This window comes from Paramacrobiotus metropolitanus, unplaced genomic scaffold (genome assembly GCF_019649055.1).
Source record: "Paramacrobiotus metropolitanus isolate TYO unplaced genomic scaffold, Prichtersi_v1.0 Parri_scaffold0000021, whole genome shotgun sequence".
NCBI classification, from domain to species: domain Eukaryota; kingdom Metazoa; phylum Tardigrada; class Eutardigrada; order Parachela; family Macrobiotidae; genus Paramacrobiotus; species Paramacrobiotus metropolitanus.
The window spans coordinates 818,728-843,580 of NW_026570241.1; the positions used below are offsets into that span (position 1 = coordinate 818,728).

The 24,853-nt window shown below is 42.7% G+C and overlaps 1 protein-coding gene and 1 long non-coding RNA gene across 3 annotated transcripts; one reads left to right on the forward strand and one right to left on the reverse strand.

The window, feature by feature from the left end:
- Positions 1 to 16,250: 16,250 nt before the first annotated feature.
- Positions 16,251 to 18,453, reverse strand: LOC129586647 (zinc metalloproteinase nas-14-like). Its single transcript, XM_055479970.1, has 5 exons — positions 18,365 to 18,453; positions 18,101 to 18,301; positions 17,705 to 17,831; positions 16,347 to 17,542; positions 16,251 to 16,289 (listed from the first exon to the last, which is right to left on the reverse strand). The coding sequence occupies exon 4, from the start codon at positions 17,536 to 17,538 to the stop codon at positions 16,519 to 16,521; it is 1,020 nt and encodes a 339-aa protein (XP_055335945.1). The 5' UTR covers positions 17,539 to 17,542; positions 17,705 to 17,831; positions 18,101 to 18,301; positions 18,365 to 18,453; the 3' UTR covers positions 16,251 to 16,289; positions 16,347 to 16,518.
- Positions 18,454 to 21,256: 2,803 nt separating this feature from the next.
- Positions 21,257 to 22,787, forward strand: LOC129586508 (uncharacterized). 2 transcript variants are annotated; one of them, XR_008690135.1, is made up of 4 exons: positions 21,257 to 21,722; positions 21,831 to 22,149; positions 22,290 to 22,436; positions 22,522 to 22,787. It is a non-coding gene; the product is annotated as an uncharacterized LOC129586508 (long non-coding RNA). The 2 variants fall into 2 exon arrangements; XR_008690134.1 differs by having other exon boundaries at positions 22,290 to 22,787.
- The last annotated feature ends 2,066 nt before the right edge of the window (positions 22,788 to 24,853 follow it).

Here is a 24,853-nt window from a genome sequence, read left to right on the forward strand (position 1 = left end):
ACGCGAATCAGATGATCGTCAGAGGGGTAATACCACCTCCAGGTTCGACAACGCACAAAGACGTTTGATCAACTCAACGAGCAGAAATTTGTCGATACTTGGGATTGGAGATCGAGTCGGAGCAGTCAGTAATGATACATACGCAGCTCCACCATCTTCGCGAATTTCTGAGGGATTCCGGATACGAAGATGAGCTCAGAGAGAGGAGACTCAGTAGTCTGGAGATCACTACCGAATTAGCGAAAACGTGTTATGCACCGATCCGACAGTGTGGTCTACCAAGTTTGTTGGACCTGAGCTTACTGGAAGTCCCTTTGGACACAATTGATACTACCGGATGGACACAGTTCCATTACCAGGAAATCAAGGAGCGGCGCGAATATGTGGCACAATTCGTGTTACGGAATGTGAACCCGGCATTTAAGACACTTGCAGCACGAGCATCCATTGGCCTGACAGTGGACCCTACTGACTACAAATCGCGAACATTCGGTCAGAAGGTCTTTGCTGCAAGACTAGGGCACTACCCGACACAGAATCAGCTGTTTTCGGACTTTACGAAGGGGACAGTTCCGCCTGTGTTCCGGGAAAAGGTTGCTAATTTAGGAATGCCATCGAAACATCAGGAGATCGCGCGCAAAGCGAATGAAGGACTGGCGATCTGCAAGAAGCGATTTGATGATTGCAATCTCCATGAGACACACGAATCACAGTACCAGGAGCGAATCAACCAAATTCGAGATACCATGGACACGCCGTACATCGAGCCGAAAGATCGAGTTGATGAGTATATCGAGGAGCACCTAGTATGGAAGGGACCGAAACAATCGACAACCACCAACGTTCCGAATACACCGGGCAGACGAGCTGCTCGAAATCAGAATATCCGAGATCAGTATGAGGATGCCAGACAACGATTAGCTGAAGATCCTCAAATCGGAACTTGCAGCGGGAGGAGGATGATGCACGACATCGGTTGAATGCGATCAAGCGTTCACGACAAGGAAAAGGTCGTGGTCCACGGAACATCGTCTTACGAGTTCAAGCGGAAGAGGACATGCCAGCTGGATCAGCAGAACCGGTTGATCGGACTTCCGATCAAAACCATTGTGTTCAAAAAATCATTGTGTTCACTGTTGCGCAGTGTATTGGTATTGCCGAGAGCAGGTGGAATTTGGCTCTCTGAGCGTTATGAACGTCAGTGTGTTTTGATCCTCGATCGAGAACGCTAATAAAGTGTATGACGTACACTGGATGTCGAGCGTTGCGCTTTTATCCCGTAGGAAGTAACGTTCTACACTACACAGAGTCCTGTCAGTCTGGGCTGCTGTCCTGGACTCATATCCAGTCCACGGTAATAGAGCAGTAGCGGGCGGGTGTCGCGGACGGGTGTTTTAGAATTCGCAACTGCCGCTGCTCTTATCCGTCACCCGGATTGCGGCGGGTAGACAAACGAGAAAACGTACGTACAATTTCTATACGTCAATTCGTTATGAGTAAGCGATCAAAAAGTTCGAAAAGTTTCCATGCGTATACATACTGCTTAGCTAGGACTTTGATACATTATAGCTGTTCTAACCTGTATAACTGTGCTGCAAAAAAGAAAAAAGCCTGTGTCAGGAAGAGCGGAAACAGATTCTTTGGCATGGTCAGTAGGTGGTCTTTGTGGACCTGTGATCTGTGTGTTTACGTAATTATTGCAGTTCCAATATGGTCTAGTTATGGCAAGCTAATGTACGCGAACCCACACGCACTGCCTCGTTTTTACGGCTACTCTATTACTTATAGTTAGATTAAAGGTACCTTTTAGAACGCAAAAAATTTATTGGTTTAATTAGCTGGTGAGCGAAACTACTCCGCCAATGAACTGTTGATCAGGATTAATAACATTACAAACGTCACTCTTAAAAATTGTTTTTTGTTGTTTGAAGTCGTACGCCAAGGTGATGAATTGCATCACCTTGGCCAAGGTGGTGAATTAAATTCAATTAAATTTTTTGCTGCCTTCATTTTGTAAACTTTCAAAGTACCTCAAATTACAAGAATCGAAACGGAAGAAAAGACGAATGAACATTTAACAGCCGTATTGCTTCAGACAGCCTAACCACGATCATTCCCAGAAAATACCACCCGACTGTCGTCGAGCCGTCGACTGTACGATCAGCCGCCATACCGAAGAAGGATTGTCAGGACCGAATGTTGTCCCAGTACCGCGGCTGCCTTTTGGGGGCCTTGGTTGGTGATTGTCTAGGACGAATGTTTGAAGGTGCTCGACCGCCACTGCAAGTGTCGGAGATCGAAGCAGCAATTGCCAAACAAAAGGGTGATAGAATAGATCCAGTTTGCGTTCAGATCTTTGTGTATATTATCGGATGTCAAATTCTGTAGAAAATGTAGCGATACACGATTGAAAAGCGTAAGGTGACGGGACGTTTCATTTAAGAAAAGCTTAAATACTGTGCATACACAGTGTTCAGTTTGATTATTAACAATTATATCTATATGCAACTGCTGCGCTGCAGTTTCATTAGCAAAATGTACAATACTTATGACACTTCCGATTTAACTTAACACCTGCATATGATCACGTAAAGTACCGTTGATTGCAGTTATGTTGACATATTCGTACTTTTAGAGTTTTACTTTCTGATGGGCATGAAGCACTTTACTTTAATTACGTTTGCTTTAACTTCCACTGTTTACTTCCTTGTCTTCATGTCATTTACCAACTGGATTTCAGAACACTCATTACCATCCACGGATGACACGGCAATGTGTCACGCGATCGCCGAATCGCTGATTCGTTGCGGACACTTCGATACTCGTAATATGGCCAAATCGTAAGCGTGAATTCACTTTACCTTGTCACAAAACTGAATTTCGTGAATGGTGCTAGTAATTATACTCGAATTTTTGCAGTTTTGTTGACAAGTATGAAGATGAGTGGACCAAGCAGTTCATGTACACCGTCGGCGTAAAGGTAATATTTGCCATTTGGCAAGCGAACCATTTCGCTGGCGATGTGTTTTCCCCTGCCCGGCAACAGTTTGACGGTCGGGGATCGTTTTGCAACGGCGGGGGAGTACGGATCGCCAGTGTCCCTCTGTTTTGTGGGAACCGACGGGAAGAGACCGTAGAGGTTCGTTTTCTAACTCGACATTAATGTACTGTACTCTCGACTCACGATGTCTCAGTTTTGTATGGTGTTGCTAGGCAACACTATACTGACGCCACGGAATTCATTGCGTTCGGTCTTCTGGGCGCAATGAACCGTCTGAACAGCTCCGACAATTTATTGCGTACTACGAGTAGTCAAAATTCGGCTGTCCTTGGAGGATCACTGGATCAGAACTAAACCTTTACAAAAAATTCAAATTTTAACTTTGGTTTTTTCAGATTTCAATTTATCATTTATAACTGCTTTTCGACATTCATGAATATAAAATTCGTTGTTGCTGTTGAGATAAACAGAAAACTAAATCTAAGAAACCTCAATAAAAAGCCTGAACCGTTGCTGTTCAACGTTCGAAAACCGATCGCAAGCCGTCATTTTTGCTGGTGTTGCAGCCAAGCATGCGCATTGGTTGGTTCATGTTCACCTCGTTAAACGAATGATTTGAACACGCGTACAGTACATGACAGCTATACTGTACAAAGCCGGGACATATTGAGCCGAGAGTACAGTACGTACATACGTAAAAACAGCAAACTTTTGTTTTGGCCTGGCCTAATAACGGACAATATATGCCCTGATCTCTTCTCCCGTCGCCGGTAAACTCCTTCGACAATTAATCTTCTTACCAATCGCGTCACCTTGTATGTATTTAAATTTAAATCTACACGTGCAACAAAATATTAAAAACTACCGTACAGGACTACAGTATTCAGTACAATGTTAGCATAGTGCAGAATACAATACATATGCTTAACTAGGCACAATTCATAACAAACAGAGTGCAAAAGAAGTGTCGAAACATATTTTCACTTTTTGGCTTTCTGGTTTTCGGAAATGAATATCAAGTACTGTAGCAGTGTACAACTGTAGCCAGCCGAAAGATAGAGATAGAGACGCAAATTGAACGCACATTTATATGCTACGTGTATTATATATTATAGTGCCTATCTGGATCGCAAGATACTGTAGAATCGTACTAACGGTATAAACCATAATAACCATATAGATATAACTGCAGACGAGCAGACGACCATAAGAAGATATGCCGCTAGTTTAGCGTCAACTCGGTTTCGGTTCGGTTTTCAGTCGAACCGGTTTTGAGCCGAATTGAACCGGTTTGGAGCCGAACCGATTGAACCGGTTTAGAGCCGAACTGAATTCCCCTTTCTTTTGTTTATTTTTCCCCACCCTCTTTTTTGAATGAACATGAATGAACATGATAGCAGATTTATTCATGATATTTACAAGTGAAATAATAAATTATCAGGAACATTGGTAGCCGGACAGTTGCGCTTCTTACATAAGTGATCCCAACGCGGATCAGAGAGAGACTCAAAATTTCTAAGTTCACATTCGCAGTAATAACATTGAACACGGTCTAGTGAACCAAAATGAAAAAATCCATTTCCAGCTAATTCCATGGGTGAGGGTTTGAGATGTGGCCAGCCTTTGAACGACTCCAAACACGATCCTAAAGTGCTGTAGTTGCCGAAATCATCAATTTCGCGATCGGTTAGGGTGTTGCTGGCGTGTTCGGCAAGTTTGTCGGCTAGCGTAATGCTGTTCTTATAGCCGTCACACAGTTCAAACCACGCCGATGGTATGCTTTTGAGACCGTGCCAAGCTCCGGCAATAGCGCCCGCCAGTGTTGCGATTCCGTCCGTACATCCACCAACACGTAGTGTAAGTGCCATGGTTGCTTCAAAAGCGTTTTTAGGCGATAGATCGGCTCCTTTGATCACGCAGTAAATAGCCATAGGAACAGCTTGCAGTCCCGCGGAATCATTGCCAAGGGCTTTCACCACAACACTTGTCTCTTGAGACAGCAGCGTTTTTATGTGCACTAATTTTGATTGATACAGCTGAAGGCTAATGCCTGAGTTACACAGAGTGATTAGCATGTCCAGAAACTGTGCGGGAGTAAAGTTGGGATATTGCAATGCTACGGCAATAGCGTAGGCTTGAAGCTCACGTGCCCCGTAAGCTTCCATCGTAGGATGTGTAAGTTCGGCGACGTTACGTACGTTGCGGATCGTCACTTCTGTCTGATGTTTGAAGTACAGTGGATACGTTGAAATCCACGCAGCAGGACCGTATCCTTTTTGGTATACACGTGGTACGATTTTATTCGGCAATGTGTCAAGGGATTCATAATTGCTCCACTTCCAGTGATGTATTATATCTTTTAGCTTTCCAAAAGCCGAACGTATGGCGGGGTGTGCATTGTAATATGCGTCAACGCATGCAGGAGCGGCACTTGCTGTATCATAACCAGCGTAATTTAACAATGCGTTACCAAGCGCGTTTGTTAATACAGTTTTTTCACGATGAGAGGGGTAATCTCGAGTAACAACAAACATTTGCGCTACCTTATGGACAATACCATTGTATGCCTTCAAAGGAGCGCACAAGCATTCCCCGAGTAGGCCGCCTACTAAGCAACCGCGAAATTGATCTTTCTCCATTTTCTTTGCAAATAATAATTGTTTAACGTAACCCCAGCTCTTAAATATGGTCAGATGAAACGGTTAGCCCACAGTTTAATTTCTGATAAATCACAAAGCTCATTTCCAAATATTTTTTTGATTTTCCGAGATACGTCACAGGCTGTTTGACCAATCAGTATGGTTACGCAGTGTATGGGGGTGTAGTTTTTTTCGATTTTTCAACCAATCATCGACATAGTAAACTGTTTCAAGTTTGCCAGTGACGTATGTGTGAAAAAGGCGGGGTTATGCGAGAATTTACAACCAATGGGGTGAGAGTTTGGCTTCCTCGGAAACAATCCGCGAGTATAAAAGCGACGCGGTGAGCTTTTCCAAATCATTCGGCAAAAAGTTGAGAGCAAGTTCTATCATCATAATATCACGAGAGCAAAAATGGATTTCGGACGTATTTTGGATGTTGTCGGTGATCATGACGGCTACACTGTATACAAAGTCAATAGTGTGGTAAGTCTGTTCTGGAATGCTAAAGAAGTACGGGCATTTCTTGTGTTCGAAGCGAATGCGGATGCTGAGGGCTTGCGTAAAGCATGGAATAAAGGGATCCGATTCGGATACAATAAAATTACCGAATTACTGAAGATCTTGAAGAATGGACATTTGAAAGACACGCTGGATCACGCAGCATCCGAAGGCAAACAGGAGAAAATGAAATTCGATGGCCCCGCCTACCTGGAGTTGACTCTGAAGGTGCACGAGAAGTACGGGCGTACGATCAGGTTTTCTCAGCCAGGGCGCTCTGTTCAACTGCCATACATGGGATTCATTGATGTGGCCCGAATCCTGGACGATAGTTTTAAAGCGCAAGCTCTTATTGTTTAATAGCGCTTTCTGTTTTCTATCATTTTAAAATTGTTGTTGTCATTCTTGTTTATTACGAGTTAGCTCCCTTGTTATACGAAAAAAAGGTTGAAAAACGCCGTTATTTGCGACAGTCTCAGCAGTGAAGTATATAAAGCCTTCTTGCTGACACTGTTGCAAGTAATGCGTTCAGTCATGGAAATTCACAACGTTATTCTGGCGGTGCAGTTCAACAAGGAAGTTGATCTTCAGCAAGTCCTAGAAGTTTTCGGGAAACATGCTACGAAGGTGAAAAATTTTAACGCAGTCAACATCAGACTAATAGGGCAGTCACATACATTTTGCCAGATTTTCCAAAACGGTAAGGCAATCGTAATAGGTGGTAAGTCCGTTGAAGAATCGAATGGGCTATTAGAACAGTATTTGCGAATGTTGATTGTAAATTGTATCGACGTTACTATTAAGGAGCGCTTTGTGGCAAATATAGTCTGTACATACGCTTACAGTGAAATAATAAATTTGAACAAGCTGTATAGCCAAATTTTAAACCAAAAGCCAACGGGTATCGCATTCTTCTATGAACCTGAGCTTTTTCCAGCCATCAAACTACGATTCCCATTATTGAAAACTACCGTTAACGTTTTCCATACTGGAAAGTGTGTTATTCTGGGAGCAAGATCACTGTTGCAGATTCAACGCACAATTGAACAAATTAAAACCTCCTTGAAAATTACACCACTTCGGTGTCAAAAAAGCGAGAAACCTAATCATTTCAGAAACACCATTTGAGAGTTTTTGTGATCGAATATATTGTGAAGTGTTCGATAGTTAGCAGACTAAGTCAGGAGAAATTTAAAATGGAAAAGCTGAGTTTTGATTTTCGCTTTAAAACTCCGTGCACCATTTATATTTCTGGACCAACGATGTCGGAAAAATCGACTTTTACAATGAAACTTTTGCAAAGTCTTACGGAAAGCTTTAATCCGCCACCAGTAAAAATAGTTTATGCTTACGGTACGTGGCAAGATGCCTTCCAGGGTTTTGATAAAAATATTGAACTTATCCAAGGGCTTAGACCCATCTTAGAAGATAAAAATTTTTTTGACAAAGACGTTCCGAGTCTGCTAGTGTTAGATGATTTAATGGAAGAAATTGCTGGAACATCAAAGTGTTCGACGATTTTTACTCGTGACGTCCATCACAAAAATGTTTCTGTAATTTTTATTTCTCAGAATTTATACAAACAAGGAAGGTGCATGCGTGACATTGCTTTGAATTCTCAGTACTTGGTAATTTTTTAATCAGTTCGCGACGTTCAGCAAGTTAAAACACTCGCACGTCAGTTAGGTATGCCACATATGCTGGAGGCCTACCGAAAGGCTATAAAGGAACCTTTTGGATATTTACTGATAAATCTTAGACCCGAAGTTCCAGACGATGTTCGCCTTCAGTCGCACGTGTTTGAGTATAGGCGAATATATGTAGAAAAATGAAACCAGAAGAAATTTTTCGACTTATTGAAGCGTTAGAGCTGCTGACACCACGTCAGAGAAGAAGCTCTTTCCAGCTGGCAACTAAGCAACAAATAAGCGCAATCGAAGAAGCCTGCTTAAATCTAGTTAAGCAACCCACCGGTCTTAGCAAAGTTGATTTAGCTCGGGCTCAAAAACATTCCTCAACAATCAAGCGTCTAGCTGACCGCAGTACAGACCAATCAAAGAAACGTAAAATATTACAACAAAAAGGCGGATTTCTCAACGTTTTGCTACCTGTTTTAGGTACTTTAGTTTCCACTTTTCTAGCAAAATGAAGACTTACGTTTTAGTTCCCGAAACCGAATTTTTAAAACAAAAGCATGCTCGGGAAGGTGTTCCCGCGCCGACTGCCTGGAAAAAAGCTCAAGAGATTGGTCATGAAATTACACAACAGCTCATGGCGAAGGCCGCTTTTGAGTACCAACGTTTAAACAATACAGGTAACGCACCAGTCGCGGCTCCGATATTGGAAGCAGTGCAAGTTGAACCAACAGTGGTTCCCAACCTATTACCCACAATGATTGATAAAAGTATACAGGCTCATTCTACGGGTGTTCTTAAAGATCAATACATTCAAGCAGGTCCAAACATAACCCATCAAGCTGTCCAGGCTGTTCCGACATTTCATGAACAGGGTAATCAAGCAACAGCCCCACCCTTAGTTGAGTACATCCAGTCCAATCCAGTAGTTAAGGTTGTTGAAGTACCATCCCAACCAACTGTGCAATATGTACACGTGCTTGGGGAGCCGCAAATACAATTTGTTCCAAGCAATGCTGTGGTCAAACACGTTTAGCCGAAGCCAAAAAAACCACCTTTAGTTAAAAAAGTCCATGTAAGACGCAATCCAAAATCCGATACCACTTTAAAAGCTGCAGTAGAATACGCTCCTACTCCGCCTAGTGTTCCGATAGTTGAATTTCCAGTTGATGGTGTGTTAGAATATCAAATACCTGACAGTGGAGCTGTTCCGGCTTTAGAAAAAAACCAGTTAGCTATTGAAGGCTCAAAAGCGGTGGTTGTCAAACCAAAAACTGTAAACAAGCTAGGTCGAAAGGAAAAAGATCAGCAACTTGCTATTGAAGGGTCGAAAACCGTGGCAATTAAGCCGAAAACTTCCAACAAGCTCCAAAACGTCACACCAAAACCTAAGCAAAGGACAGCAATTGCCACTGGTTCTCAAAGATTAGCAATCGAAGCCCGTGGGAAAGAGCAGACAGCTATTACCGACGCAGTGGCGTTAAACGCTTTAACATATAAACCTGAAACTTCAAGTCAGGCCAAAACCCAATTGAGGAAACGTAATAAAACTTCAGAATCTCTCGCTAAAAGACACAAAGGGGGTACACAAAGAGGCGGGTGGCTCTCCTACACATGATGAAGCCCACTTTAGATGATTTGTATTTGAATCCTGCTTCTCAGGACAGTTTAGGCGGCATAGACCGCTTGTACAAAGAAGCTAGAAAACATGGATATACACGAAAGCAAGTTAAAGCTTACTTAGAAACCAAAGATGCATATACACAGCACAAACCCTTTCGCTCTAAGTTCAAGCGTCGAAAGATTATTTCTGTTAATGTGGGCGACCAACATCAAATTGATCTTGTGGATTTTCAAAAATTTGCAAACTATAACGATGGCTTTAAGTACATTCTTATGTGCATCGACTGCTTTTTTCGTTATGCATGGGCTGAGCCGGTTAAATCAAAACAACCAGCTGATATTCGCGAAGCACTTTTAAAAATATACAAAAGTGATTATCCTCCATTACGTGTTCAAAGCGATAATGGTAAGGAATTTGTTAGTAAAGACATGCGTAAGTTTTTTGAAGAGTGTAACGTTACGTTTTTTACAACAAAAAACGATGACGTCAAATGTGCGATGGTTGAACGTCTAAATCGCACAATCGAAGAGCGGTTATATGTTTTCATGACCGAAAACAACACATACAGGTTCATAGATGTCCTTCCTAAGATTTTATCCGCTTACAACTCTACAAAACACTCGGTTACAGGTATAGCCCCTAAAGATGTAGGTCCTGAAGAAGCTGAGCAAATTCTCCAGAAGATGATTGATCAACAGAAAGATATGAAAAATTCAAAACCAACATTTGCTGTTGGCGATCATGTATGTTTTTGCAAAAAAGAAACAGACTTTTGAAAAAGGGTACGAGACTCGTTCACAGAAGAATTCTTCAAAGTGACCCACACTACACGGAGTGGGAGCCATTACCTTTACACTGTCGAAGATTTAGCTGGCGAGCCCGTGGATGGTAAGTTTTATCCGGAAGAGTTATCTAAAGTCACAATGGAAGAAAGGCCATATCATAAGATCTCCAGGATATTAAGGGATAGGAGACATAAAGGAAAAGTACAATACTTAGTACGTTGGTATGGATATGGTCCAGCTTATGACTCTTGGGACAACAAAGAAGATTTGAAATGAGTTTTTACATGACTTTGCCGTCTTCGGCGTCAGAGGGCTTATACTCTGAAAACTGCCCTGGTAAATTTACAACGCTTCTCGCTAGACCTATAGATTTAGACGGTGCGTGGGAAGTTGGTCTTTCAGAAATTATACTACCCCCTAGGCGGATAAAGTTTAATACCGGATTAGCCATTACTGTCTCTCGTGACAGTCTACCAACGAGATTTACTAGATTTGGATGAAAACCATTTACTTTATACAGTTAACAAACTGTTGAGGGAAGACGTAGAGGATAGGGACTCGAAAACCTTTGGTCAGGTAATGGTCAGTGGTCAAGCAGCTCAGTTAAACATCGCACCAGGCCTCGCTTTAACTTTTACGGGATCCGAATACGCGCGCGCGTTAGGCATACTACACCAATACACATATAACAGCAGAGATGCTCTGACTCATATGTTATATCCGGGACAGCATAATCGTCTCGTGCACGTGTATTGTGACGTGATTACACATGGGTTGGTAGGTGACTCAATGGTACCTTTACTACGCACCTTATCAACTCAAGCGAGTTCATTTCGAGAGACAGTAATTTGTTTTGAGGATCCGCATTATATGCCGTTAGCCTATCATACATTTCAAACCATAGAAATAGCGTCGCGCGATGATTTAGGGAAAGAAGTACTCTTTCATCCAGGCACATCCGTAATTAAACTTCACTTTCGACCAAAGAAGCATTAAAAATGGTTCTACAAGAGTTAAAATTTGACGAGCACCGCTACACCCAGATCCTTACCAAGCAGCATGGGTACGGTATGCCATATTATCGTGGCGCACCCATGAAAGGTGGTAGTTTCTGGGGTCGTGTGTTTGGCTTTGCAAAGGGTTTGTTCAGCAAAGCTGCACCGCATATAAACAATTTAATTGCCACTGCACAACCTCACATGAAAACAATGGCCAGCAAGGCTGTGGAATCCGTAATCGATAAAGCTGTTGAGCAGGGTAATTTAAACATCAATGTTAAATTTGCAAAACCACTACCAGAAGGTATAGTCTGTGTAGCTATGATGGTCTTCGATAATATTATCGAAATTAACAACAATCGCCAAGTACTTTTTGACTTTGCACCATGAACAGCCTACAAATAGAAACAGCGCTGAAGCAAGATCTCAACGTTCGCGATATTTTTGTTGGGGTATTCGCCAGCGATACATTACCAGTAAAAGAATTTCCAGGTGCATACATATCAAATACTCAACCGTCAGGCGCGGCGGGTGAACACTGGGTAGCATTTTATTGTTCAAAACCCGGTACGATAGAAGTTTTTGATTTATACGGGAAAAATCCCGGAGACTATTCAGATGACATTAAAAAATGGATAAATGATGACTTTGTCATAATGTCAAACACTGAACGCCAAAACACTGACAGTACTGTATGCGGTCAGTATTGTATGTTTTTTGTTTTACTACGTTGCTACGGGTTTTCATATAAAGATGTCATGTCAGCTCTCACTAAGCATAAAGGGGTGAACGATAAATTTATATGCAAATTCATCAACAAGTTCTTCCGACTAAGGACGGTAGTCCGTGACGCAACATTTATACGCGACCTTATAAGAAATGGTTAAGCCGATAGCTAAAAAAGCAGCATCAGTATTCTTTGCAGTACTGGTGACCATGCTGCTGTTAGTTTTCAATACTTTAGAAATTGTTTTCTATTTTGTAAAGTCCTCCAACCGTACACAGTTGGAGGAATCTAAAAAAATTACGAAAGAAGTGTTGGATGTGATGGTGAGTGACGAAGCGACACAAACCGAGTGATTTTTCCCCTTTGTTTTATTCATTTTCCCCACTACCACCACCTTTTTTTCTATCGCGTGCCAAAGGGCAGCGTTGTGAAATCATCTAACATGATACGTTTATCGTACACAACAACTTTTTAGCCAATTGAACAGTATTAATTTCTTGCGTTTTTCCATTCCGCTTGATGTATTCCGGATACACGACCTGCACATGTTCGTCCACACCCTCCAGCAGTCGCTTCAGCTGGTTGAAATCCAACGCCTTGCCGGTCCTTGTCAGCTCCTTCGTAACCGAGTCGCAATCCAGAATATCTTCTGTGAACCCGTTCTGCGTCATCCCCTTCACTTTCATTTCAATGCGTCCCGTATCTGTTTCGTAGCTGTAGACTTTCGGACCGCAGGAGACGAATTTGACAATATGGTTTTCGCCAGCTTCTAGCTGGTTATCCCAGTCACCAAGGATACTACCAGTTTCAGGGAGCCAGTCGTTAGGGCGGTGAACGAAAATCACAGAGTCCGCATCGTAGTAGAGAAGTCGCTCACCCAACTTTTCCATGAGGTCCAGCAGAATGAGACGGGCGTGGCTTGTGGTGAAAGCGGCAACAACAACATTCGTTCCATTGCCACCTTCGTTGTAGTCATCCACTTTCGAATGTGTTACCATCAGACACGTTGGACTCACACCATACACATCATGAATCTCAATAGCTTTTGAACGACACAGATCAGAATATCGTTTGGGATCGTACACGAACTCCGTGGAATTCATATCGCAGCTCTGGCCAGTCTTACCCCAAAGACTGTTCAGCGCGACTTTGGAGGTGCTCTTCTTTCCGGCATCAAAAACCATGGCGTCAGGGTCCAGGATGGTACCTTCACGGTCTTTGACCATCTGAATGAAATTTGCCTTCTTCTCATCCGTATCGCACCACGCAGGCCAACCGCTTGCTTCCATTTTCACTTTCAGAAACTTATTCATACACGCCGCAAAGAGTTTGGTGTCCGTCTGCGCCAGTGCCAGACTTCGTACATTTCGACAACCCGGTGCCCCACATCCACCGCATGATGTAGCTCTGGTGTGCACCAAATACCTTCGAAAGATCGTTCTTCATCGGAATGGACACAGCGGCTGGTCACTTTCTCCATTGCGCATTTTTTGCACAGAACAAACATTAGTTTGTCGTTAATCGTCAACGGTAAGACTGGATACAGGCATTCATCCGGTGCAGCAACTTCACAGTAAACAAGCCCGAAATAATCTTTGACATCCTTAAAATTGGATATGATTATTTCAGGTTGACCAACTGGTTACGCCTTCGTTTTGTTCACAAAGGGATAGAGGCTGACAACGTCAAAGTGTCTAATTTCTTCCCCATTTTTTACTTCGTAAAACAGGCGGCTGGCGTTTGTTCTTCCACCTTTGAAGGCGTCACGTAGAATCATTGGCTCTCGAATGTTCGTGTGCTGCAAAAATCCGGCAATAAATGGATCTTCCCGTTCTTTGAGCCACTCGCAACCCCATTTCATTTCCACAGTGTACCCCTGGCTCTCGAGGAAACGCTCACGTTCTAGGTACTCTTCCTAGACTTCTCGCATTTTTTTCTTGGAGTACGGGACCACATCGTTTTCGTCGGTGCAAGCGGGATGCCCATGGAAAACACAGCCATTGTACTCGTAAACGGTTTGGATTTCCTCATCGAGGCCGTCTACAAAGTACCGACCAATCTTAACTTCTTTTCCGCTTCGACCATGGCGTATGCGCCCATTAGCACTCATGTTCTCCCATTCTAGCCATTGCGCGGCTTGGATACTGGTGCGTCGGTTTCTGTGAGGACCATGACTGGCTAAGGCGGCGTCTTTGTTTTCTTGGAGGTGAAATGTTTTTCAGTAACGATAGCAGGCGGCGGGCATGGTTATGCTTTCCATGGGATTCAGCGAAGTGAGCGTACGGTAGTCGTTGATAATTTTCAACGCACAGAGCCGCAAGACCGTAACATCGTTCGAGCAATACGTCATCATTTGCTTGCGAAAATTGAATACTCCATTAGCGGCGGCTTTTGCTTCAGCGTGCCACTTGAGGAATTCGGCTTTTTGCTGCTTCCGCATCCCATCAATCATATACTGATCCGGCTCAAGCCAAGGCAAATCGGCTTTATCCCAATTCTCAGGCTTATTAAACCGATGAGGGAAATCGCCTTTTTGCACTTCAAGCTCCAAACCAACCGCCTTGGTTAGCTGACTTAACCTCAATGCCAGAAAGTTGAGTGTATCTCGGGATTGGATGCCAAGTTTGCGGTACTTCAGTTCCAGCACTTGCGTCCCCCGTTTGAAGACCTCCACCCCTTTCAACCCGTTATCCAACATATACTTCAGGACAAAATGCCCATCGTAGCCCCGGAAATTGTGTGCGATAATGAGCTAAAGTGTAAAAGGTAGATTATAGTTGCCAGACATGCATGTGTGCCTGCGTGTGTTCCCTGTACACTTTGACTCCTGTTTCCGGGCGGGCTGGTACATACAGATAGTTTCTATTGTAGCCTGTAGGGATTATAATTTGCCAAGTATCCATTTTACGTATTATTATGCAATGAATAATTTAGCGAATACATACCGGGTATGTCGAAAAATTATTTCGCGGACAAATTTGTGGAGGCGTTTCGTAGGTTGCATTTACGAAATTTCGACTCGATAATAATACTAAAGTACATATATCACCTTCTAACAAAAAGCAAACTTAAACTGTATTTTTAAACTTTGAAATCCTTTAATATGTCTTATTTTATGTTTCAGTAAAAATCTGTTGTTTAAAAACTTTTAAAGGAAACTCTTCAATGTTTTCGGATTACAGTATACCCAGTTTCAACGTTCAACGACTTCTAACCAACTAAGTTAAAATCGAAACAATACACTGTTCTTTGTTTCAGAATTTATATATCTGAATCTGAATATATCGCTGGCGAAAGCGCTGAGAATTTGGTTAAATGAAATTGAGACTGGCGATGCATTTTATGTTGATTGTGGGCCGGTAGCTGCAGTGACTGCACATTATTGATCGAATTTTCAGTGTGCATCAACGTGAGTGGTAAATAAGGTAAGTAGAGGGCAAGGTCACGATTACGATCCGATTACAGTTGATTGGAACTTGCCCAGAGGCCATACGGAGCCATCAGCGATCGTGATTGCATTTTTCTTAGTGTAGTGCTGATGTGCTGCTGAGCAATTCAGTTTAGATTTATTTGATTCTATTTTAATTTATGCCTTTACTTCTTAAAAACTGACCTTTGTAAGTTGAACTGAAGCGTTACGAAATTGTGCACAAGTGTCGTTCACAACAGCCGCACAAGTGTGGCAGTGGCTACATTTTTCTTGGTGTAGTGCAGTGGATTCGGTGGCGTGGCTAAAGCGCTTTCGTCACTGATTTTCTTACGTCGCAATTGCAAAACATCGGTTCAACGTTTTTTTAAGTTTCAAGTACTCTGTGAAGGGTAAGTCTTGCATGGTCAGATGAAGAAAACCGGAAGAAAATCGGTTTCGGGAAAAAAATATTTGAGGTGGCCCACTCAAACGACCATCCCTCATTGACTTACCATAGTGGTCCACTCAAACGACCATACGGGTAGTAGTCTGCATGCGCTTCCGCCGGACCACCAGCCATGAACTGAATATGGTTCATTTAATTCCTCAAAGGAAACGCATTCAGCAAATATCATTTACTGCAATTTTACTTTGATATTTTTTCACAGCAGCTTTATTTTGCTAGACATATGTTAGTTTTTAGACATATATGTATTATGTTCACGAACAAAACTCAAAAGTATTACCCATTCGAGAACCTTTATACAGTTTTTGCAACAATATAATTTTTCGACAGTAATTTCCAAGACCAACTGATTGGTTAAGTTAGGACTACACGATCAGATTTTGTCCAGGATAGATCACATCAGGATTTTCAATATTATTGTCGACGACGAGCTGCTGCCAGTTTTTCCCCATCTTTTCGGCAATTTTGGCTATGGTGTCCCCATTTTGTACAATGTACCTGCGAACTAAATCAAAACTCAAACTCGAACTTTCAGTACGAAAGCGATTGCGTTCGTACCTACGTTCGGGAAAGAACCGAAACGAATGCACCGCAATTTCCACATCCTCCATATCGCCCGCTTCGTTACTGTATCTTTATGAACGCATAAGCTCATCGTTACAGGAAGTGCTTTCTGTGGAATACTCTGCGAATTGCCGGTATAACTCCATATCTTAAACAACAAATCCCGGTTGCTACTCTGATGACCGTGTTGGGAAGAAAACGTCACGTTTCCCGGCTTCCAGTCGTAAGTATGCGTTGTATACGTCCCAGCAAGGGAAAACGAGAAAGCGTACGTGCTGCTTATCCGCACCGCTTGTAAAGGGCGCAGGCAGGCGCCGACTGGTGACCCCGTAACTAGCGATCGGAGCATCGGCGTTACCCCACCGCGAAAACTGAATACCAATACGTGGATGAGGATCCATTTGACTGTAGAGGGCGAAGACGACGTGAGGATGTAGTTGATCAAGACGGCTTTCAATGTGAAACTGATGACGCCCGAAACCGAACGTATCGACCGAGCGGACGCCGGCGCAGTGAAAGAAATTGTTGCGTTTCGTCAGACGGAGATGCAGATGGTCGTTGATGACTTGGATGTTGTTCACACCCGGGTCGGACATTTCCATTACCGTCCACATCAGGTCTGAGAAACGTATCGTGGCAGGACTTTTCTCCGATGCTGCAGCGGTTGCCGCCGTAGTTGTCGAAACAGTATTTGCGCTATCCATACCAATTGTAGTCTGATAACCTGGTTTTCCACTGGTGCTGCTCACGTCGCAGTGCAATTGCGGCATGCTCTCCACTCGTTCAAAGTTGTCGTCGATACACCCGTAAGCCTTCTGCAGTTTCGTGACGTCCAGCGCGCTCAGCCATTTGCGCTGACCCATTCTCCCGGGCGAACGAATCTTGGGAATGATGGCCGGTTTGTCGCGGCTCTTAGCGAAATCCCACGCTGCATAGTGCAGAATGGATTCGTAGTCGTACTGGAGACCGTGGGTGGGCATATGTGGCAAAATACCGTAGTTCAATTCGTACATGTTGGGCTGGATGTTTTCGCTAAAGACTTGGACGAACTCATCACGGTCGGGTCGGTTCTGTTCGTGGTAGAAGCCGAGCGCATGGTGGAGTTCGTGCAGAATTATTCCGTCTTTCAAACAGCTACTTCCCAGTCGAATTTCCGTAGTTCGTCCGGGTACCAGCCCGACGTGGGACATGCACCTACAAGTTACAAGCAAGTAGAAGTACAATAGATGACTGATTATACATATTTCTATTTTTTGCACGACTGTAAAAGAATACGAATTTCTGTAAACACTGCTGACGCAATCTATAATTTTCAACCGGCTGCAATAAAGAGTCGCCGTAACTTTAGCTACTGACCCTCACCCAACGGGAACGATGGATATGTATTCGGCTTCCTCCGTTTGGATCTTGAAAGACAAGCAGTAATCTGTGCGTCGTTCGATGGTGTTCATGGCGTTACGAATACGATGCTTGGCTTCTTCGTCTGTAAATATTTACCTAATGGGACTACATAATTCCCGAAACAACTACTAATAATTCCACTAGATTAATAATTCCATGATTTATTATAAGCGAAAAGTACGAAATAAGAATGTATTATGAACGAAATTATTACCGTACTACCGATTCATATTATTTTTGTACAACGTACGTTCAACCCACTGCATTTATACTGCTGTAAATTAATATTAAACACTGGTATGCTGCTAGCCTGCTGCATTATGTAAATACTGGTTAAAACGGTTACTGTACCGAATGCCGGGTGTAGCCGATATGGAATGCACTGTCCGCTGTTAGGCCAGTAATTGCTACCCAATACATTGTGACTGCTTCCCGGTTCCTCTGCAGCCAGCATCGGGTATCCCGGTATGGCTCCATCTTCCCAGATAATATCGGCTCTGGTCAGTGCTTCTTCCGATTCGCTGACGGATGGGGGAATTCGATGCCGCCATTCTGCGCCGAGAACATGTCATATTCGAAATTGTTGGGTAATGCCGTTCAAAGAGTGCTGCCCACCTGATGGTAATTCTGCGCAATCAATCTGTTTCAAGTGTAATAGGCAATGCGCAATAAGCAGAGCACTGAACATCAGTCGTAGAATTTTCGTGCTGAACATTGCGGTGGTCGCAGTTTTACTCGCAACAAAAATGGATTATATTTCCAGTTGCCCAAATTGCTAAAGTTGTAAAAATGTATGGCGGACTGTTTGGCTGCAAACTCCATGCTTACTCTTCTGGTAGGTGAAACGGCGCATCAGACCACATTAACATTACCTAAAACGCAAACTCTGTGTGTTTCGCATGAAGGAATCACAGGAACTGCCATGTGATACACTATAGTTACTACTGGATTTAAAAATCACGTACCGCGTCGACCGCTCTAGTACTTAATATGAATAATTTAAGCTTTACATTATTAAGTAAAATTTCATGCTGTTTTATTAATAGTAACAACACGCGATAACTCTATTGCAGCCATGGTAGCAGGCTTCTGAATGACCACTGGACTTCACAAATTTGGGTTGTATAAGCCAAAAGGTTACCAGTTAGAAATTACCCGCAGTACTGGAAGAAATCTGCCGCAACTCAAAAATTAAAACTTGATCGGTACAAGTTGAAATAATAGGAAAATGAGAGGAGAAACCAAAAACCTGCATGAGATGTCTAGCAATTTTCGTATTGCAGGATTGCTGTTCCTTTGCTGCATAAATCCTGTTTATCAAACGTTATTTTTTGTTGAAATGAATAGTGAACGAGAGTGGTTGTGCTGGAGTTTATGCAGTGCGACCATTTAATTTCAGTTATTTATCGCCAGCACTAGTTTAAAAATGGACGTAAGTAGACAATGGTACGTAGACAACATAAACATACTTGCGGAAAAGGAACGATTATTACTACAGGAAATACGAAAAACGGTTTTTCTTATACAGCACATATTAACATTACTTAACGCTTGATTTGGGTACATTTCAGATAAAGCTTGCGGACATTAATTCTTTTTTAAAAAGATTGCCACCACACCTTCGCTATGGGAAGTTTTTGGTCTGACTCCTATTTGTTATGTGCAGGAGCCGGGCACCGTTATATATCTCGGGCCCGGCGTCCTTCATTCCGTAATTAATATCGGTGGAAATGTGAGCCAAGCACGAAATTTTATTGACGAACGTTGGATTCCAGTCATTGACACCGTTGTACTATTTCGTCAAAAAGTTAGTCTATAGCAATTTACCTTGAGTGCCTCCGATTTACTATGTCTTTAATTAATCACAGTGTATCAAGTTGCGCAACAACTCTAATTTGGAAATACTGCATAAGTGGACGCTGCTGCTTAGAGAACGGTTACTCGCCCGCACTGCAGCTGCTGTACAGGCAGTCAATCGACGCCGTTTTCCTGTGCGATATAAAAAGAAATATGGAAAATTTTTGGGAGCGACTAATTCATTTTCAAAAAATTTCCCAAATGCTCTGGGTGAAATTGACGTTTTGGACATCAGCTGTCTGCCACCTTCTGTATTCCCGGCAAATTTAATCTTTGATGATGATGCCAACTGCTTCCTTGCCCCACCGACAACTAGCATATCGTTAAATGCGCCGTTGGTAAACGGTCAATTTCGCGCAGAACGGGCATTACTGAATTCCGGAAAAGCTTTTGTGTGCCAGTATGCGAAGTGTACAAGATCTTACAACAGTGCTACTGCACTCAATCTCCACATCCGCGGAAAACATAAAAAGAAATATGTGTGCGATTTATGCAAAGCTGCATACTGCTCTCCACATTGGCTCAAGTTTCACCAATCTACCCACCATGGTAACAACAAATAAAATTGAACAATAAACTTAAACAATATTCGGTTTCTTAAGTAAATAGTTCTGTTACGTATATTAAAATTTCGAAAACCTGCTGTCATTCAGAATATACATATTAAATCTATTTGATCTGAAAGCTTCCGCTTGCAGTCCGAAAAATAATATTGGAATTATTTAGGTAATCAAGATGAATCTTCGCGCAAGAAGTCCAAGTGCGGTCGGCGACCAATGAGTATCACTCCTGATGTTTTCTAGATTTGTGTTCCGTTATTTTAAACTACGCATTAGTAACTTGCAGAGGTTAACATTAAATTTACGTTGGTTGATGTTGGTTCCACTTTGTTGGACATAAACTCATCGGTGTTTTACACAGGTTAACAGCGAATTTACGTTGGTTTACGTTGATTGCACTTGCACTTTGCCAAACATAAGCTTAACGGTGACTTACGCAAGTTAACAGCAAATTTACACTGACTTACGTTACTTTACGTTGGTTTCACTTTGCCGACACGGACGTAACGTGGGTTTACATGGCACGAAAATCTTACGTAGCATTTACGTTGATTTACGTATGTTTACTGTAACGAAAACACATGCCCGTTTTTTTCTTTAAAATAAATCGCGCACTATCTGGTAGGTCTAGATCACTGCAAATTCCGTAGAGTTTCATTAGGTTCCGTGAGGTTCCGTACGGTTCCGTAGAGTTCCATTAGGTTCCGTCGGGTTCCATTAGGTTACGTAGAGTTCCATTAGGTTCCATTAGGTTCCGTCAAGTTCCGTAGAGTTCCATTAGGTTCCATTAGGTTCCGTTAGGTTCCATTAGGTTACGTCAGGTTCCGTCAAGTTCCGTAGAGTTCCATTAGGTTCCGTCAAGTTTCGTAGAGTTCCATTAGGTTCCGTCAAGTTTCGTAGAGTTCCATTAGGTTCCATTAGGTTCCATTAGGTTACATAGAGTTCCATTAGGTTCCATTAGGTTCCGTCAAGTTCCGTCAAGTTCCGTAGAGTTCCATTAGGTTCCGTACAGTTCCGTTAGGTACGTGCTCAGATTAACGTTGCCGTTTTTCCGCCTAAACAATCTGTGCCATATATGGAGATGACTGCATGAAAGAAGGCATTATAATGCACGAACTTTTGCATGCTCTAGGCTTCTACCACGAGCAAAACCGGCCAGATCGCGATGAGTTTGTGCAACTGTTCCCTGAGAACATACAACCGGAAATATACGACACAAACTATCGCATCTTGCGTAGTATGCCCACACATGGCATTCCGTACGACTACGAATCCATCCTGCATTAAGGAGCCTGGGACTTCGCCATCAAACGCGATAAGCCAGCTATAATTCCCAAGATCCGCACCTGTGTGAGAATGGGTCAGCGCAAATGGATGAGTCCACTGGATGTCGTGAGACTACAAAAAGCCTATGGATGTCTCGATGATAATTTTGAAAAAATTACGCCAAGTATTGCAGTTGCGTCCACAGCTGAGACAACAGCTCCACCCGCTCTAAATGCGAGCCTATCGAGCCAGAACCTTGCTGCGTTTTTTGCTGAACAGAGAACATGTAGGTTAAGAGAGAATAATTTTTAAATGATATTATGAGCCACAAGTTTCACAATCTTGATTTCTTTACATAAGTCACAGAAAACGGTGAATTTTGCTGATATTTCTGTTAGAACCCACATGGCGTGTTCGGACCATTTAAAATGCGGCTGTTTCCTTGGCTGGTGCTGGGCGTACGCTTACTGGGAACTGATGAAAATCGGCGATCCGTGGTGTTGGACGCAGCCGGTGGGTGTTCCAGGCGGGCAAAATCCTTTGCATCGTGCGCCGCTGATAACGATTGCAACATCACGATGACATGTGGCGACAACATCACATATGCCGGCAGCGGTCCACCAGAAGTGCGTCCAGCCTTCGCAGACGTCACAGCTGGGCCAATGTCGCAATGCAAAACAAATCTCCAATACTGCGGGCAGCTTTTATGTTTTTTAGGTAGAAATCCTTAGATATACCGTATACGTGCGTGCAGCGTTACTAGTTGATCTGCACTGACATAAACGTTTCCGCGCATATTGTTAACTTAAAGCGTGCATAAAGTTTCACCGTTTCACCACTTTATCAATGCTTTGCAGGCTATAGTGTCGGAGAGGGTGAATATTTGTCAAATATGCTGTTTAAGTGCAAAGATGGCCGTAATGTGGAGCCGATTTCAAGCTGCAAACAATGCCGTGACGGAGGTGCGGATAAGAACGACCACTGCGAGCCCTGAGATAATGCAAGTAAATCATCGTTTGCACTTTTTGGATAAGTGTTCAGCGTTAAATCTTTGTTATCTCTCTATGTTCGCTGCTGCGTTCGTTTCAGTGGAGCCAAAATCCACGCATTCAGTCTCAAAGCCAAATGTTTGGGCCGCAACTAGGCTTTCGAAGGTTGTGGGCCCGATTTTTTTTAGTGGGACGATGTCGAAGATTTTCTTGTATTGCTGAACGCCGCATGGTGACCCGTGGCACAAAGCGTTTAGCGTGCGCTACATAAATATTATTGGTTTCATTATGGGCTTTTGCGTTTAAATATGCCTTTTATCATCTACCCTGCGTTTGTTATGTTGATTATCAAGGTAAAGATCTATATTACAACGGAAAACCCCGTACGATCTGGTCAGAACAAACCAAAAAATTAATTGAAAAACTGCTAACGCCGTTCGATTCAGCATGTCTGGAAACTGTTTCACATGCATTTTGTTTTGGTAATCATCCGCTCCGGCTCCGGTGCACAGACCCCGGTGCCGGTAGAGCTGAAAGCTCAAGGTGACCTTGAAAACAATTTCAGAGTCCGGTTGCGTGGAGCAAACAATCGGTACCAAAAATTTAAATCAAAATTTAAACCAAATAAAAACTTAAACTGGTATCTTTTTAGATCAGCAAATTAATAAGGTTTAAACTTTTACTCCTACAAAACTAGAAAAGCCAGTTAGCAGTAACCCAAACGATGCTGCTTAAAGTGGACGGCTTCGTTTCAAAAAATCGTTATCAATTTAAAGCGCTCAAAAAAGAAACTGACCATAGTAATCGTTCAAACAGGCTGACCCTTCGTTGCAGTCCGAGCAAAGTAAGGACAGTAATTAATTAATCAGCACATACGGTCCGTAAATTATTCCGTATAACACGGAATAATAATATGGTATCTACATTCTAGATCTTTATTACCACAAAAAATAAAACGGTACACATGAACGCAGCTTTCCCGTACAACATCAGCAAAAACCATTTCTATAATCTTAATGCCCCGATTCCAAAACCCGGCCAGACGGTCACTCATTGACGTAGCGGGCCGCTACGTCAATGAGTGACCGAAGTATCGTTACTGTCCAGAGCACACAGCCCGTTAGGTAAACGAATGACCGAAGCACCGCTACTGTCCAGAGCACACAGCCCGCAAGGTGAGCAGTTAACCAAAGTTCCATTACTGTCCAGCACACGAAGCCCGCTAGGTGGTTGAGTGACCCCTACCACCAGCATCCATTGCAGGCATTCCTTAGGTTGAAATTAGGTACCTGGTACTTGGTAGACTCAGAGTCGGGATGGAAAAGTTAACAAAAATTCCCCTCTCAGTCAACGTGAATGCGTCTGAGTGCAGAAAAGCCATAAATTCACTTCTTATCCTATCTGCGTTTTAGCGCTGTTTTCAGACCATTTTGTTTTGCTGAAGGAATAGGCTGTTAACTAAATAACTGATCGAAATCATTTGAATAAACCGGCCGTAGACTGGAGACCACAAGAAACGCGGAAGCGAAGCCGAGGCTGTTTCTTGTATATAATATTGCGTTGAAATACGTTCAATAAACCATGGTGTCACAGAGTTTTTTGTCAAAACGCTGCAGATTAGAATTCAGTAGATCGAAGAATTCGACCTCAAAACACGGTACTTATTTTGATGTTTGCATAGGAGATTTTTCGGAAAATTCTAAAACAATGGCCTGAAGTTTTTCTTGCAGCAGTAACCACGATGCAATCCTCCCCGTCACAACACTCTTCTTGCATAATGTTAGTACAAATTTTTGTTTTTTAAATGTTTTTAAATGTTTTTTTTTACAAGTGTTTTTAAATATGTATATTCCTACGTAGTACAAATTTGTTGACTATAAAGGGTTTTTAGATATGTATAATCCTACTAAGTTCTTAGTACTTACTGCATGAAGCCATGAACAGTATGATAGAGACTGCCAATCTCCACTTCTTAAAGGGATGAGGGTCAGATCCCATTTCCCATTTGAATTTCCCATATTAAAATTATACGGGTGCAAAAACGCAGTGTAACAACTTAACATGGTAATATGGAAACGGAAAAGGTCGAGAAATGTGGCCAGATAAATTGCTTAACAAGAAGTAGAGGGTATACGGAGTAAGCGGAAATTGGCACTATCTGTACCCTGCAGTGCATCGCAATCAGAATCAATAGGCGACATTAGAATTAAATATGCTCTACAGCAGGTTGTGCTTAAAATCTTGATAGTCGTTGAATTATGTAATTGTTGTAGCCCTGTAAGTCCGCATGCAATTTATCACGGACTTTTCCGCGCAATTTGAGCGGGGCCTACTAGTAATTCTATATTCGAGGTGGCACTTGACTGGCGTTCAGTTGCTCCCCAGTTTTCTTCTCCGTTTCGGACAGCCGTCTACTTTCTGGGAAATGCTGG